Source organism: Bactrocera tryoni, chromosome 2, assembly GCF_016617805.1.
Source record: "Bactrocera tryoni isolate S06 chromosome 2, CSIRO_BtryS06_freeze2, whole genome shotgun sequence".
In the NCBI taxonomy this organism is placed as follows: domain Eukaryota; kingdom Metazoa; phylum Arthropoda; class Insecta; order Diptera; family Tephritidae; genus Bactrocera; species Bactrocera tryoni.
In genome coordinates this window covers 78494273-78509538 of record NC_052500.1, presented here as the reverse complement: position 1 = coordinate 78509538, position 15266 = coordinate 78494273, and the positions used below count along the sequence as shown (strand labels likewise).

Below are 15266 nucleotides of genomic sequence, written 5' to 3'. Positions count from 1 at the left end.
AAATGATTTGAGATGTGATATTTATATATATTCTATATGTAAGTATGTGTGTGAATGCGGGTGTGTGGTTATCAGGTAAGCGCAGGTTTGTATTTGATTAAATTGAAAATTAAAAGGCACATGTGTATTTTAGTGTAGACTGCAGTATATCGGTGACAACATAACATTTTTGAAAAAGGAATTGAGTACATATAACTGTATATACATTTGTGTATGTATGTATATAATCACCTAAAATGCAAAATAACCTAACATCACTTTTCAAAAGTTTACAGGCGAAGGGTAAATGATATACTAATCGAAACCAGAAATATTGAAACAAAACTTGAGTTTTGGTTATAAATTGGTTATAAAATGGTTACGTATTGGTTATAAATTGGTTATGCATTGGTTATATCTGACAGCGGAAGCTTAAAATTTTACGCTACAGATATGTTATATGATGTAGTGTATCCTAAGCAATAAAAAAGTTTTATTAAGTTTTGTTTGATGATACGTTGTTTTGCATTTTAGGTGACGATATGTACGTTCAATATATGGAAACATTTATGTACAGCTTTAAAAATTACACTTAACCATAGATTTCACTCGAAATTATTATCTGGAAAACGAGATTTTGTTTTAAATCCAAGGCATAGTTCTAAAATATATTCAAAAATTTCGGTTCGTCCATCCGTTTCACCGTGCGAGCAAGCGAAACAGTAAAAATTAAGAATCTTGATGAAATTTCATACGCGGTTTCCTTGGCTCCTAAGGAGATGGGCGGAATCGGTACATTGCGACGCCCGCAAAATGCCGTTAAGCGAAAACATATAAAGTTCCATGCCCAAGTAATAAAGTAAGAGAAAAGGATTTAATTTCCTAGAGGGGATCACCGTAACGAGAGATACCTGTGAGCTAAAAATTTGTCCACTCCCTATAAAATTACTAAAACTGCGATAACTCACTGAAGCAATGCGCCACAATCTACAAATTTCGCAACCAAAACGCTTTATAGAACAATAGGCGTGGCACTGCCCACTTTTAGGTAAAATCCTATATCTTGGGCACTACTTGACTTATTTCATATAAATTTGGTAGGTGAGGTTATCAAAACATTTCTATCATGATTGGACGAAATCGGATGACAAACAGGCCTTCATCCGAAGCAACACAACTTTAGTTTCCATTTGATTTTTTCACTTTCTAAAAATAAGAACTTTGCATGAATAGTACCCTCAAGCTGGTATGCCCTAAAGTAATCGAATTTGGACTATAAGTTTTTAAGGACCCAGACACCAAATATATGAACACCAGTGCATGAGCCGATTTTTTACCAACCTCCATTGTCCATCTGTGAGTTCTAGTATTGAAATTTGGGAAGAATATTTTTGTGATAACAGCAAGACCTTGTGCCGTAATTGGTTAAAATCGGGTAAAAGGTCCCATACATGTATTTACCTAATATAAATATTTTCGAACTTTCGGTTGTTTTTATATTCCATCTATCGACCAAAGTTATGTTTATGTTATGTCATGTTGTGTTATGTTATGTTATGTTATGTTATGTCATGTTATGTTATGTTATGTTATGTTATGTTATATTATGTTATGTTATGTTATGTTATGTTATGTTTATGTTCGGTTATGTTATGCTATATTATGTTTATGTTATGTTATGTTGAGTTACGTTGAGTTTGTTATATTACGTTAAGCTATGGCTACATTACGTTATGATACATTATTTAACGTTCTTGTTGTATACTGTCCTGTATTGCTAAGTTGTGTTGCACTCTTAAATTTTTCAACTACGATGTTTCACTTATTGCATATAGTATGTACATACAACACATATATTCACAGATTATTTACATGTATTTAAAATTTTGTGTACTTTCAATACTATAAATTCATACAAAATGTTCTAATTCTTTTATTAAAACTTAAGTCTTTTCTATTTTTATACTCTCGCAACAATGTTGCTAAGGAGAGTATTATAGTTTTGTTCACATAACGGTTGTTTGTAAGTCTTAAAACTAAAAGAGTCAGATATAGGGTTATATATACCAAAGTGATCAGGGTGACGAGTAGAGTCGAAATCCGGATGTCTGTCTGTCCGTCCGTCTGTCCGTCCGTCCGTCCGTCTGTCCGTCCGTCCGTCCGTCTGTCCGTCCGTCCGTGCAAGCTGTAACTTGAGTAAAAATTGAGATATCGTCATGAAACTTGGTACACGTATTCCTTGGCTCCATAAGAAGGTTAAGTTCGAAGATGAGCAAAATCGGCCTACTGCCACGCCCACAAAATGGCGGAAACCGAAAACCTATAAAGTGTCATAACTAAGCCATAAATAAAGATATTAAAGTGAAATTTGGCACAAAAGATCGCATTAGGGAGGGGCATATTTGGACGTAATATTTTTGGAAAAGTGGGCGTGGCCCCGCCCCCTACTAAGTTTTTTGTACGTATCTCGGAAACTACTATAGCTATGCCAACCAAACTCTACAGAGTCGTTTTCTTCAGGCATTTCCATATACAGTTGAAAAATGGAAGAAATCGAATATTAACCACGCCCGCCTCCCATACAAAGGTTATGTTGAAAATCACTAAAAGGGCGTTAACGGACTAACAAAAAACGACAGAAACACTAAATTTTACGGAAGAAATTGCAGAAGGAAGCTGCACCCAGACTTTTTTGAAAAATTGAAAATGGGCGTGGCCTCGCCCACTTATGGACCAAAAACCATATCTCAGGAACTACTGGAACGATTTCAATGAAATTTGGTGTATAATATTTTCTTAACACCCTGATGACATGTACGAAATATAGGTGAAATCGGTTCACAACCACGCCTTCTTCCAATATAACGCTATTTTGAATTCCATCTGATGCCTTCTCTGTATAATATATACATTAGGAACCAATGATGATAGCGGAATAAAACTTTACACAAATACGGTATTTGAAAAATATGTAAATAACGGATAATGAAATCTCGATTATCACTTTATCATGCGAGAGTATAAAATGTTCGGTGACACCCGAACTTAGCCCTTCCTTACTTGTTCCACTTTCATTTCCTCGCTAGACATGCCCTACTTTCACAGTTTCCTCTTCAAGCGTATCAATTTCGCAATTATCCCACTATCAGATAATCTAAATTAATTGCAATAATATTGTGAGAAAACTTTCATTCTCCTAATAGGTTCTTCATTTAATGCTTCTCAATTACATTTACGCAATAATAATGTCAACACAGTACTGACGTCACTGCATGGCCATTGGCCTTGGCAGCAGTAAGTGTAAGCCATGACACACAGCACAGAAAAGCAGGAAAGAATAAAGTTAGCAAAATGAAGAGGCGAAAAAATTTAAGAGCAGCTTGTGGACTGAGAAATTAATTTCAAGGCAAAAAATCATTGCAAAGACAGCCAAACATATCTACAAAAGGATGCGCTGTGTATATACGTACATGGTGCACATACATACGTATGTGGAGTATGTTTTTGTGTGAATGTATGGAAGCATGCCAATTTGAGTTATTGAACTTGAGAAGTTTGCGCAACCCACTCAAGGCGTTGCTGATGTGTCATTTTAGGTGGCAACGCTCGTTCGTTCGTACGCAGCAAAATTTTGCACGACAACAGTATCACAGCTAACACGCCTATAAGGCGAGCACAAAGTGGCAAATTGCCGTCGGAAACACACGAGAGAGTGAAAAATAAAATTTGGCAAAAGTTATTGCTTTTTGCAGTTAAATTCTTCCTCTTTGGTATATCATATTTATAAATTTCTTTTCTTTTTGCACGAGCCACTCATTGTTTGAGGAAATCGATATTGTTCGGCTAGGTAATCGATTTTAAATTATCTTTTGTTTGTCATTTCCGTTTTTGCAACAACTTCCTGTTTGTATGTGTGTGAGTGTGTGTGTTGCCGAAAAACCAAAACGCGAGCGCAAAGGTTCGCTTTAGTGCCTACGATTTCTTTTGCCAATGCCTTCGGCGAGCGATATGGCAGGTGTGATAAATGGACTGTTATCGCTTTATTAAGCAATAAAATTGAAATATGGCCATTGCATATATAAAAATATAATTGAATACAGACGCTGGAATTGGTCTATGCACATACACAAACATACATGTGCACGACAGAAGACACTGTTGGCCGCGTACGTGCGCCGAAAATTTGTATTTGATTTCATAATAATTCACTTTGCGCGCAATATCCTTGAGACGCTTTGTTTGGGCAAGCGTAGATTGGAAAATCATATTTGAAATCCGGTTTTTATTTATTTGTTTTCGAAATTTGTATCGCTTATTAGGAAAAAAAGAGGCAATATTATTAGGCGAGGTTATACACTTTTACGAGTAATTGTGGGTATACATTAATCATAACTTATTTAATTACATAGCAATTTATATCTGGTTTTTAATGCTTTGTTGTTTTACAAGTAGTTATATATGTATGTATAAAATTATATACATATCTCTGCAATTACAGATTATCGAAGTAATAATAGGTTTTTGATTACAAGTCAAATTATGTTTTAATTTGCTTAGTTTAACTGTCTAAATAGCTCATAAAGTAATTGCGTACATATGTATTTAACTAAATAATCATTACCTCTTTAATTACAAGTTATCTAAGTAATCATTACTCATATGCTTATATCTCAAATGACAAATTTTTTTATCGCTTGGTTCCTATAACTAATTATTTTTTAAAAATAGCTGAATAATCATTACCTCTGTAATTACAAATTGACTAAATAATCATTACTTATTTGATTACACATAAACAAATTTTATACATTACCGCATACTGCTTTATTTTACTGCTTAATATGTTAATTCAAGTACCTAACCCATTGACCATTACCACTTTAATTACGTAGTAACAAAATAATCATTACAAACATGATTACACGTCAAATTAAATATGCATATCAAGGAGATAAGTATCGCTTTCTAATCAGCTTCGAATAGTAACTATGTATACATATACATACATAACAAAATAAAGATTACACTTTTAATTACAAATTAACTAAGTAATCATTATTTATTATATATTGTTCGTGTATTATCGGTTGGTTTTAATATCTAATCAGTTTTTTAAATAACTGAATAATTAAACTACCATTACCTCTATAATTACATATTGACCAAATAATCATTACTTATAAGATTACACATAAAAAAAAAAACTTTACATTATCGCACACCACTTTTTTACTGCCTAACCTGCTTTACTAACTAAATTATTATTACCGCTATAATTACTTATTAACAAACTAATCATTACAAATATGATTACACGTCAAATAAAATATGTATAGCAAGGTGATAAGTATCACTATCTAATTAGCTTGTGAGAGTAACTATAATCATTACACTAACGATTACCCAAAAAAAAATTGTATGTTATTGCTTTCTTCTGTTGCTTTATCAACGTAATGATTATTCCATATAAAACAAAATAATCACTACATCTTTACCTAACTAATCATTACTCTTATGATTACTTTGAAATAATCGCTTTGTTTCGCTCTCTATAATCACTAAACCTATTTGTTATTATATGCCAAGTAATCCCTCTAATTGGCCGCACACTTCAAAGCATTACATCGATATTAATTTGTACTTATTTATTTATTTATCACTTTGAAGTTACCGTTTTATTGTGGTCTTCAAATGAGACATGTGACATAGTGTTTCAATAAAATCTGTCTGTCAACCCATGTCTTAATCGCCTTAATTACGCATTTACTTAATTAGACATTACATTAAAATTAAATGGGCAGTCAAGTCAAAGAGGTAATATATACATACATATGTATGTAATATTATAGGTAAAATATGTTGTAGAGGTGGATTAGTTTTTTGAGATGAGGTTCAAATAAGGCATTTATGTTATGATATTTAAATTATACTAAATTATTTTGTGATATACTATGTTAAGTCATTTTTATTATTAAGTTACGTTATGTTACGTTAAGCAAAGTTACGTTACGAGGTTATGTTATGTTCCGTTAAGATACGTTAAGCTAAATTAAAGTCAGATACGTTGCTTGACGTTGAGTTAAGTTACGTTATGTTACGGTAAGATAAGTTACGTTACGACGTTACGTTATTTTATGTTAATATATGTATGTAAAGCTAAGTTACGTCACGTTTGATTTTTTAAGTTACATAAATACATCACGTTAAGTTGAATTACGCGAAGCTTTACCAAAACATAAAAATTTCCGGCATTAAAGTCATTTCACAGAAGATATCAAATTTACTTAAATGAAATTCTTTAGCTTAAATAGACAACGCTTATACGTACCTACGTATACGTATGTCCATACATAAGTATAAATACTTACGCATATGCTACATTATCTAAGCGGCGCCTGCGGATACAAATGCTCTACACTTTTTCATGCTCGCACCGCCTAAGCTCATACTTATGCAATTCATTGTCGACAAAGACCACTTAGACACGTCAGACACGCAGTTAGTCAGTTCATCAAAGTCAGTTAAAGAAAGTACGAGCAAAAATACCATACGAAATGGAATGACTGAGCGATGAGTAGAGGATACATACATATGTATGCGTGACTAAAGGGCATGACAAACACATATGCAGACGAAAGGAAAAAAGCACAAATACTTTACCATTTCCGCTCTACCACCCGCTTGAAGGCCAGAAAATAAACAAGCGCAAAAAATACGAATAAATTGCGTAAAGCATTTTTGAGAGAGCTGTGAAAAGAAAGCGGAGAAGAAGACAAAGTGTGCATATGACAGTATTGGAAATGTTGCAATGCTTTAAATTTCAACGCCTACGGCCATTTGAGAGTAATCAAGATAACGGAACACTTGGTAATAGTGAAACGGTGCAAGTGTGTCACACACACGTCTGGCATATACATATGTATGTATGTCTGTATACATGTAAATGGGATATAGTTTGATGGCAATAAAGATTGGCTTACAATCATGATTAAGGTTAGTTTGATGCGAAAAGTTAAGTAAAAGAAAAAGTTAAATTGCGCGAAAAAAGCAGAAATAATTTTTTGAATAGTAAATGTGCTGGTGGTAATGGCAGCGGTGATGGTTTGATTATGGTAAATATATTTGTATTGGAATTGGTATTGTTATTAGTATTGGTAATGGTATTTGGTAATGCTAATTACATTGGCATTGGTGTTGGAATTTGTATTGGTATTGATATTGGTATTTGTTGACATGATATGACATTGACATTAATATTGGTACTGGTACTGATATTGGTATTGGTACTGGTACTGATATTGGTATTGGTATTGGTATTGATATTTGTATTGGTATTGGTATTGGTACCAATGGTATTTGGTATTGGCAATGCTAATTACATTGGTATTGGTATTTGTTTTGATATTGACATTTGTATTGGTACTGGTATTGATATTGTTATTGGTATTGTTATTGGTATTGGTATTGATATTGGTATTGGTATTGGTATAGGTATTGGTATTGGTATTGGTATTGGTATTAGTATTGATATTGGTATTTGTATTGATATTGACATTTGTATTGGTACTAGTATTGATATTGATATTGGTGTTGGTATTGGTATTGGTACTGTAATTTGCATTGATACTTATAGTGATAGTATTATTGGTAATACATATAAATACTAATTAATAGAAAATAGGCGAAAGAACGTTTGACAGTTATAATGAAAATACTTAAGAGTAATGATTATTGTAATGGTAACCAAAGTATGTTATGGAGACTACAATAACATAAATTATAATGACTATGGTGACATTAATACTGTTTTAATATCAAGGCTACTGTAGGAGATTATCAAGTACCAAAAGCGGAGGAAGTAATGATAATTAAAATGTAATTTAACACATGTAATACTAATTCTTATAGTTATGATTAATAAAACGATTTTTTTGAATTGTTATTTTAATGGTAATTATAATGAAACTTGCAAGAGCCCTTTAACAAGTAATGGTGTTCTTATATGAGAGAACTCCTTTCGTCAGGAATGCATATATATAATTATCACATCCTCAAAAGGCAAAAAAAAACAAACATAAATATGTATAACCATATATGTATGTGTTAGCATTTCATTGTCTGTGTGACCGTAGTAATTTTTTGCGCCATCCAATTATCGCTTATGTCCAGCTGTGTTATTAATTATCTGTCAGCGGTTGAGATTTGCCTTAAATCCTTCGTTATTGCTTTACCAACAACCGAATTTTTTGCGCATATATGCTTATAAGACTACATAAACATACAACAACCATTTGCTATGCTGTCTCTTCTACACTCGTTAACCGAAAATATCTTTTTTTATCTCTTCTTTTATTTTATCTCAGCCTTTGCTGTGCATTCACTTTCACTTTCACCATCAACGTTTGGTTATAAATGTTTTCGAACAACCCCGCAGGCATTGTGTGAGGCCAGTTGAATGGAAAACGGAAATTACTTTTACTGATTTTCCCACTTTGGGTGTCTGCCGACTGCATAACGCTTAAAGACACATGGCTATTGCAAGAATACATGGTCTTCGCAGATTGATTAGCCTACATTTGGGCGTAAATGGAAAAGAATTGCCTCTGGACAATAGTAGTTATGTAGATAGCCATCAGTGCTAATGCGTATATAATCACCCTTTTCTTTTCAATTATAGTGTCAGTGAATTCTCGTTTGATATGGTTGGGGGATATAGTGTGCAATTTAAGAGAAAATATCTCATCTATAAAAGATAACTGAAGTTTGAATTTTTATACTTTAAAGTGATTGTGTGTAGCATACCTGTTTGATGAATGCTAGTTTTTTGCTAATATTAAGAAATTTATATTTTTCTCTCTTTTATTTAATATTTATATATTTTGTGCTGAAATATTTTATGACGCATTGCTTTTATTTATTTGGGGTTTAAAATTTCAAATCACTTTTAGCTTATGAAACGAAGCGTTGCCGGATTATTACCAGCAAGCTGCATACGTAGCATACTTTCAGGCGTTTATGTCTACCTACTTCTAACAAATATTGATTAAAAGCCTTGTTATATTTTTATCAGTGCGTTGAACCGAAGAATGTTGTGTGTATTTCGGTTTCACTTATATGGCTTTGCAAATAATAAAGCTAAATGAAGCTCCAAAAAGGGATAAACGATTTGAATGAAATACAAGTAGTACATAAATATTGAATCACTGGGAATTGAAATTGCTTCATGAAATTACAATTATTTACATGGTGACAAAAAAGTTTTAGCATAATGGAAATTTGTGAAAAGGAAACATGGAAAAATAAAGAGTGCGTGCTATGTATCACCTAACAAAAACGATATTTCTATTTATATTGATATTGGTATTGGTATTAGTATTGGTAATGGTATTCGTATTGGTATTGGTATTGGAAATGGTATTGGTAATGGTATTGGTGTTGGTGTTGGAGTTGGTATTAGTATTGGTATTGGTATTGGAAATGGTATTGGTAATGGTAATGGTGTTGGTGTTGGTGTTGGTATTTGTATTAGTATTGGTATTGGTATTGGTATTGGTTTTGGTATTGGTTTTGGTATCGGTAGTTGGTATTGGAAATGATATTGGTATTGGTATTAGTAATGGTAATGGTATTCGTATCGGTATTGGTATTGGAAATGGTATTGGTAATGGTAATGGTAATGGTGTTGGTGTTGGTGTTGCTATTTGTATTAGTATTTGTAATGATATTGGTATTGGTATTGGTATTGGTTTTGGTATCGGTAGTTGGTATTGGAAATGATATTGGTATTGGTATTCGTATTGGTATTGGTATTGGTATTGGTATCGGTAGTTGGTATTGGTATTAGTATTGGTATTGGCACTGGTATTTTTAATGATATTGATATTGTTACTGTTATTGATATTGTTTTTGTAATAATAAAATTCGTGGAAAATAGTAATAAAATCGTGTTTTTAAATTTTCAGATGGAAATATGAATTCAAAAAGTATAAAATGTTGTTTTTTTTCTTTACACCAAAGGCGAAAAATATTTGTTGAATTTTAGATAAAAATAATGGATTCAAAATGTTTAAAATATAGACTTAAAAACTTTGTTAAAAGAAATATAGAATTAATACGTTAAATTCAGCAAATATATTAAATGGCCTTCACCAGTTTCCCAAAACGTTAAAAAATAAAATTTTTACTACTATGTGGTCTGTAGTCTCACTTTTTGTCTATCCTTTTGAATGCTTCAGATTTTATGCAGAGATTGTCGTTATTTCTTGCATAGCTAATTTTAGAAACAAGTCATCAACAATCGCAAAAAAATGTAATATTTCCGTTAATAACATTTTGATTTACACAATTAATTATCTGTGTGCGCCTAAAAGTAGGCAACATCCAATTTTTATGACATTTTATAACAGAGTAGATAACTAAATATATTGACACGCAAAGGTCAAAATAAGGCACATACGCCCAAAAGTTGACCATATAAATATACATAAGAAATATTTGTGCTGGGAAATGATATATGTGGCAAGAATATTATGAAATGATGTGACAAAATCTTTGATATATTTGGATTTGTTATTGAGTATGAAGAAAATTCGAGCAGGGATTATATAAATATTTATTTAAATAAAATGCGGATAGTCTCGTTTACAGAAATAAACATGGAATAGAAGGGTACGTAAGTGTGAATAAGCCTTAAGAGAGGTACCCAGCAGAGAAATAGTTTTAATATAATTTTTCACTCCACATAACTATGGAATTGTTGTAATAAATTATTAAAGAAACTCCGAACAGAATATAGTCTTCATTTATCTAATTTGCAAATTTTCTACACTTTATATTTTTTTGTAAGGAAAGTGAAGCATTTTCGTAAATTCAGAAGACTTATTTAGAAGCATTAGGTTGATTTTTTCCTTTTTCACAACCTCTAACTGTTTCCCTATCTTTCCGTGCTTGCCTCCATCTCTCTTCTCATCTTTTCTTATTTTTCCTAACTCGCAAAATATCCGTTCCCCTTTGTCGTTCTTTCTCTTTTACTCTATCTCTAACTTAATATCTTTCTCCCTCATGATCTCATTTCTCTATAATTCTGCATGCCCTTCTTTATCTTACTATTTCTCGTTTCTCTTTTTTGCTCTTCCTCAGGCTGTCTCTTCCTTTCACACCCTATTTCTTCTTCTCTAACTTTTTGTGTATAATTCAACATCTATCTTTCTCTCACCTTACAGCGGGACCTTGTCTTTATTTGGTCTCTATTTCTCAGACCATTAAATTCATTTTACAGAAGATATCAAATTTCCTTAATTGAAACTTCAGTTCATTTTGTATCAGTTCCGGCATCATTTTTGCTTACTCACCGCTTCAAATCCGGACTCGCCGTGTATGGCGCCGAAACTTCCTTGATTTTCAAAACAATTATTGCCGTTATGAAAATGCAAATAATATTGATGACCGTCAGCAACGAAGATATAATGCCATTGATGAAAAATTCCGTTGGCAAATAATTTGTGTAGAGAAATGGGTAAGAGGTATTGCCATCCAAAGGTTCGTCTTTCAAGTGTGGTATGCGTATCCCAGGATAAATAAGCCAAATACAAGCCAAAGCCCAGAAGAGACCCTTAGGAGAAGAAAGATTATCGAATTACATGAAATGTGCAGCAAGCGGAATAATTACTGTAATTCTGAGAATAATTTGTTTGCGAAGAATATGCGCTATTATTTCATGACCATTAAAATTTAGCTCAGCATAGTACTTCTAAATATATTCCTTGCATATCTGAATATTTTCTGAAAACTTTTGCAAATATCACTGTTTTTACCCCCCACACTCCAAGCGTTGACTAAATTTATGCAGAAAATCCGTATTTATGTCATTTGTCTCGCTTTCATGGCTTGACACACTTTTTTTGTCATTGGGTCAACCAGCCGTCAATAAATCCTACCACAACACGTAAATACACATACACATGCAAACATTGGCCCGTAACCCACGCTGTCTGCTGCTGCTATGTTCCCTCCTCATTTTTACGCTTTGTTGTGTACTCATATTTATTTATCGTTTGTGCAATGCAAATTAAATGCGGCTGCGCATGCGGAAAAGTCTTAATAAAATAAACCATTGACCTGTCTGCCCTGGCTGGCGCGGAGATATATGTGTTGTGGATTTATTGAAAAAGGTAGAAGTATAAATATTTTTTTGGTGTGTTGAAATGTGCATGAACCCATAAATTTGTTAGCCCGTGTGCCCTGCAGGAAACAGATTTCCAACAGTCACAACTTGGCGAGGAATGCGTTAACTGAGAAGTGTGAGGAAGCATTGAAATATAGGGTAGTCTTAAAAGTCTTTTCGTATTTGTAATCAAATTTCAACTTATACTGAACCCAATATGTATCATTTTGTTCGACCTCTTTTTGCCATATTCTCGCTAGAGACATAATTCCATCAATGTAAGACTTTTCTGCGACAAGCAATATTCACAGGCTTTTCTTGAAGCCAACTCCACTCCATTAAGAGAGTTCTGCATTGACGGAAACAAATGGTAGTCCGATGGTGCAATGTCAGGGCTATATGGTGGATGAATCAGAACGTCACAGCCAAGCTCTACCAGTTTTTGCCTAGATATCTAAGATGTGTGTAGTCTATCGTTGTTGATGGAAGACGAAGCCCTTTCCGTTGATCAGTTCTGGCCCTTGTTTTCGATTGCTTGCTTCAATCTCATCAGTTGTTGACAGCCAAATGTAGAATGAATCGTTCGACCAGGCTGGAACAGCTCATAGTGAATGATTCCTTTCCAATCCCACCAAACACTCAGCATAACCTTTCAAGGCGTCAATCCGGCTTTGCGACCATTTGTTGAGCTTCACCACGCTTGGACCATGATCTTTCCCGCACATTATTGTCATATTTGATACACCTTTCGTCTCCTGTTTCCATTCGCTTCAGAAATGGTTCGATTTCATTTCGTTTCAGCAAAAAATCGCAGATGTTAATTCGGTCCATTAAATTTTCACAGACAATTCATGTGGTACTCAAAAATCGAGCCAGCCTTTTTCAAATGGTTCAAAACCGTTTAATGATGAATATAAAGTTCCTTGCGATATCACGGCGGCTTATGTGATAGTCCTGGTCAACATTTTTTATAATTTCATCGACTTTTGCAACTATAGGTCGACCGCGCTCTGGTCCATCTTTTACGTCGAAATTTTCAGAACGGAAGCGAGCGAACCACTGTTGTGCTAAACGAACTGATTGTCTCCCTAAACTTGGCTTTCTTATACAAAAATTTCAAAATATAGTGAATTTCTTCATTCTTTTCACTAATTTTTGAACAGTTACAACTTTTATTAAACTTCTTAAGATATTTTTTTTCCTTTGAATGAAGCTTAAAATTTCAACTTTCCAACACTAAATGGCGTATGACGTAATGAGATTGGTAGCACTGGAGATATACGACTGCAACGACATCTATTGACAAAATACGAAAAGCCTTTTTCGACTACCCAATATTTTGAAAATAAAAGTGAGTATATCTAAAATATACTTAGAAGTCAATTACTGAAAAAACTTTAATTTTGAGTTGAGTTTATAAACTAGGCATTAGCATAATTTTTCCTTTAGGGTGCTATATACAACCCATATAAATATATTTATATTTCAATAAAGGCGTTGATTCGGCATTCACATAGTTGTTCGCAAATGCCGTTATTATTGTATATTTTTATTTTGACCATACTTCAAATTTGTGACTTGTACATATAACAGCTTCCTAACGCCGGCTTATTTCTTATATTCTTCTTGTATTCCTAGAAATATTTGGAAGCTTTTATCAGCAGAGGCCTCCACTTGTTATATGCAAACAAGATTATGTTTATGTAGCTTGCCGTGCTTGTATCCTTCATATAAAAAGTCGTTAATGTGTCCGTACAAAAAAGCCGACTAGTGAGTCAGTTGTGACGGGAATGAAAATGAGTCAGCGCGCTCTTTCACATTAATTTTCCACTCGTCCCATTTGCCGAAATATTTATGCCTGTTTGGATGGCCGTTATTCTGAGGCTGTATTTTTTTAACTTTTACAAGTTTTATAGCGATGACCCTAGCATTATTGAATATGTTTAATAATACAAAATTTTTAGTTTGAATTTTAAAGTTGATTAAATATGGTCTTTGAAATGAGTTTAGCCGAAAGGATGAAAAATTCGGTGTTTAAAAGTAGTGTTTAATTTTGAAAGTCGTAAACTCGTGTTTGGTTTATTGCTGTTGGAAATTTGGTCTAACTCAGAGTTTACGAGCCACATTGGTATTCTAACATTATTCCTCTTGTTTTTAAAATCTCATTTAAAATGATTTGGGGTAAAAAGGCATAATCTTATGACAAATTCCCGCTTTGTGAATAGTTTTTAATCATCAACCCATAAACTCGTATTCAATAATTATGGACACTGAGTTTATGAGTAGAGTTTAACTTTACACCCATAAACTCGAGTTTGTTTTTATACCAAACAAATTGTGTTAATTAAACTAACTCTGAGTTTATCAGTTTAGAGTTTAAACCTCTAAATTCGAACTTACTTAATTACTGCACAAAATGAAGTTTAATTCAGAGTTTAAGAGCTGTGTTGATTATCAGTCCATTCTTATGAACACGAGTTTATTATTTTTGGTTTAAAAATTTCATTTATGGTAAAGTGGTTTTGCGAATAAAAAACTACGGGTTTATGAGTAATGTTAAATTTAAACCCCTAAACTGTAATTTCATTTATTACTTTACAAACTTTTTATTGAGTCTTGTTCTGAGTTTAAGAGTGGTGTTTAACATTCAATCCTTACACTGGTGTTGAATTTATTATTATATTCATCGTTCACGAGGCTAACTCAGATATTAGTAATAGAGTTTAACCATGAAATATAAAAAATCATTAATAAGTCTAACTCACAGTTGATGAGTATTGTTTCAACTTAAACCCTTAAACTTTTTAATTTTTTACTTTTTTTATTGTAAACAGTTTTCGGTAGTTTTTAGCATTAAACACTTAAACTCGTGTATAGTTTATTCCATAAAAAATCTTTAGAGAATCTAACTCGAAGTTTATGAGTCGTATTCAACCTCACACTTAACTCGTGAACCTGAACTCGTGATTAGTTTATTACTGCATAAGGTCGTTTTAGGTCTAACTCATAGTTTATGAATAGTGTTTAACACTAAAATCTTAAAATCGAGTTTCTTGTATTACTATAAAGAATCGTTCATGTGTCTTATTTACAGTTTATGACTAGTGTTTAACTGTAACCTTTA

The 15266-nt window shown here is 32.9% G+C and overlaps 2 protein-coding genes across 2 annotated transcripts in view; one reads left to right on the top strand and one right to left on the bottom strand.

Moving 5' to 3' along the window:
• The window catches only part of LOC120768553, a 352878-nt gene that overhangs the window by 65124 nt on the left and 272488 nt on the right, over positions 1-15266 (top strand). The window lies entirely within an intron of this gene.
• The window catches only part of LOC120768554, a 118759-nt gene that overhangs the window by 17607 nt on the left and 85886 nt on the right, over positions 1-15266 (bottom strand). The window contains exon 10 of the mRNA XM_040095298.1: positions 11331-11590. Coding sequence (XP_039951232.1) covers positions 11331-11590 — 260 coding nt within the window. The remainder of the gene's footprint in view (positions 1-11330; positions 11591-15266) is intronic.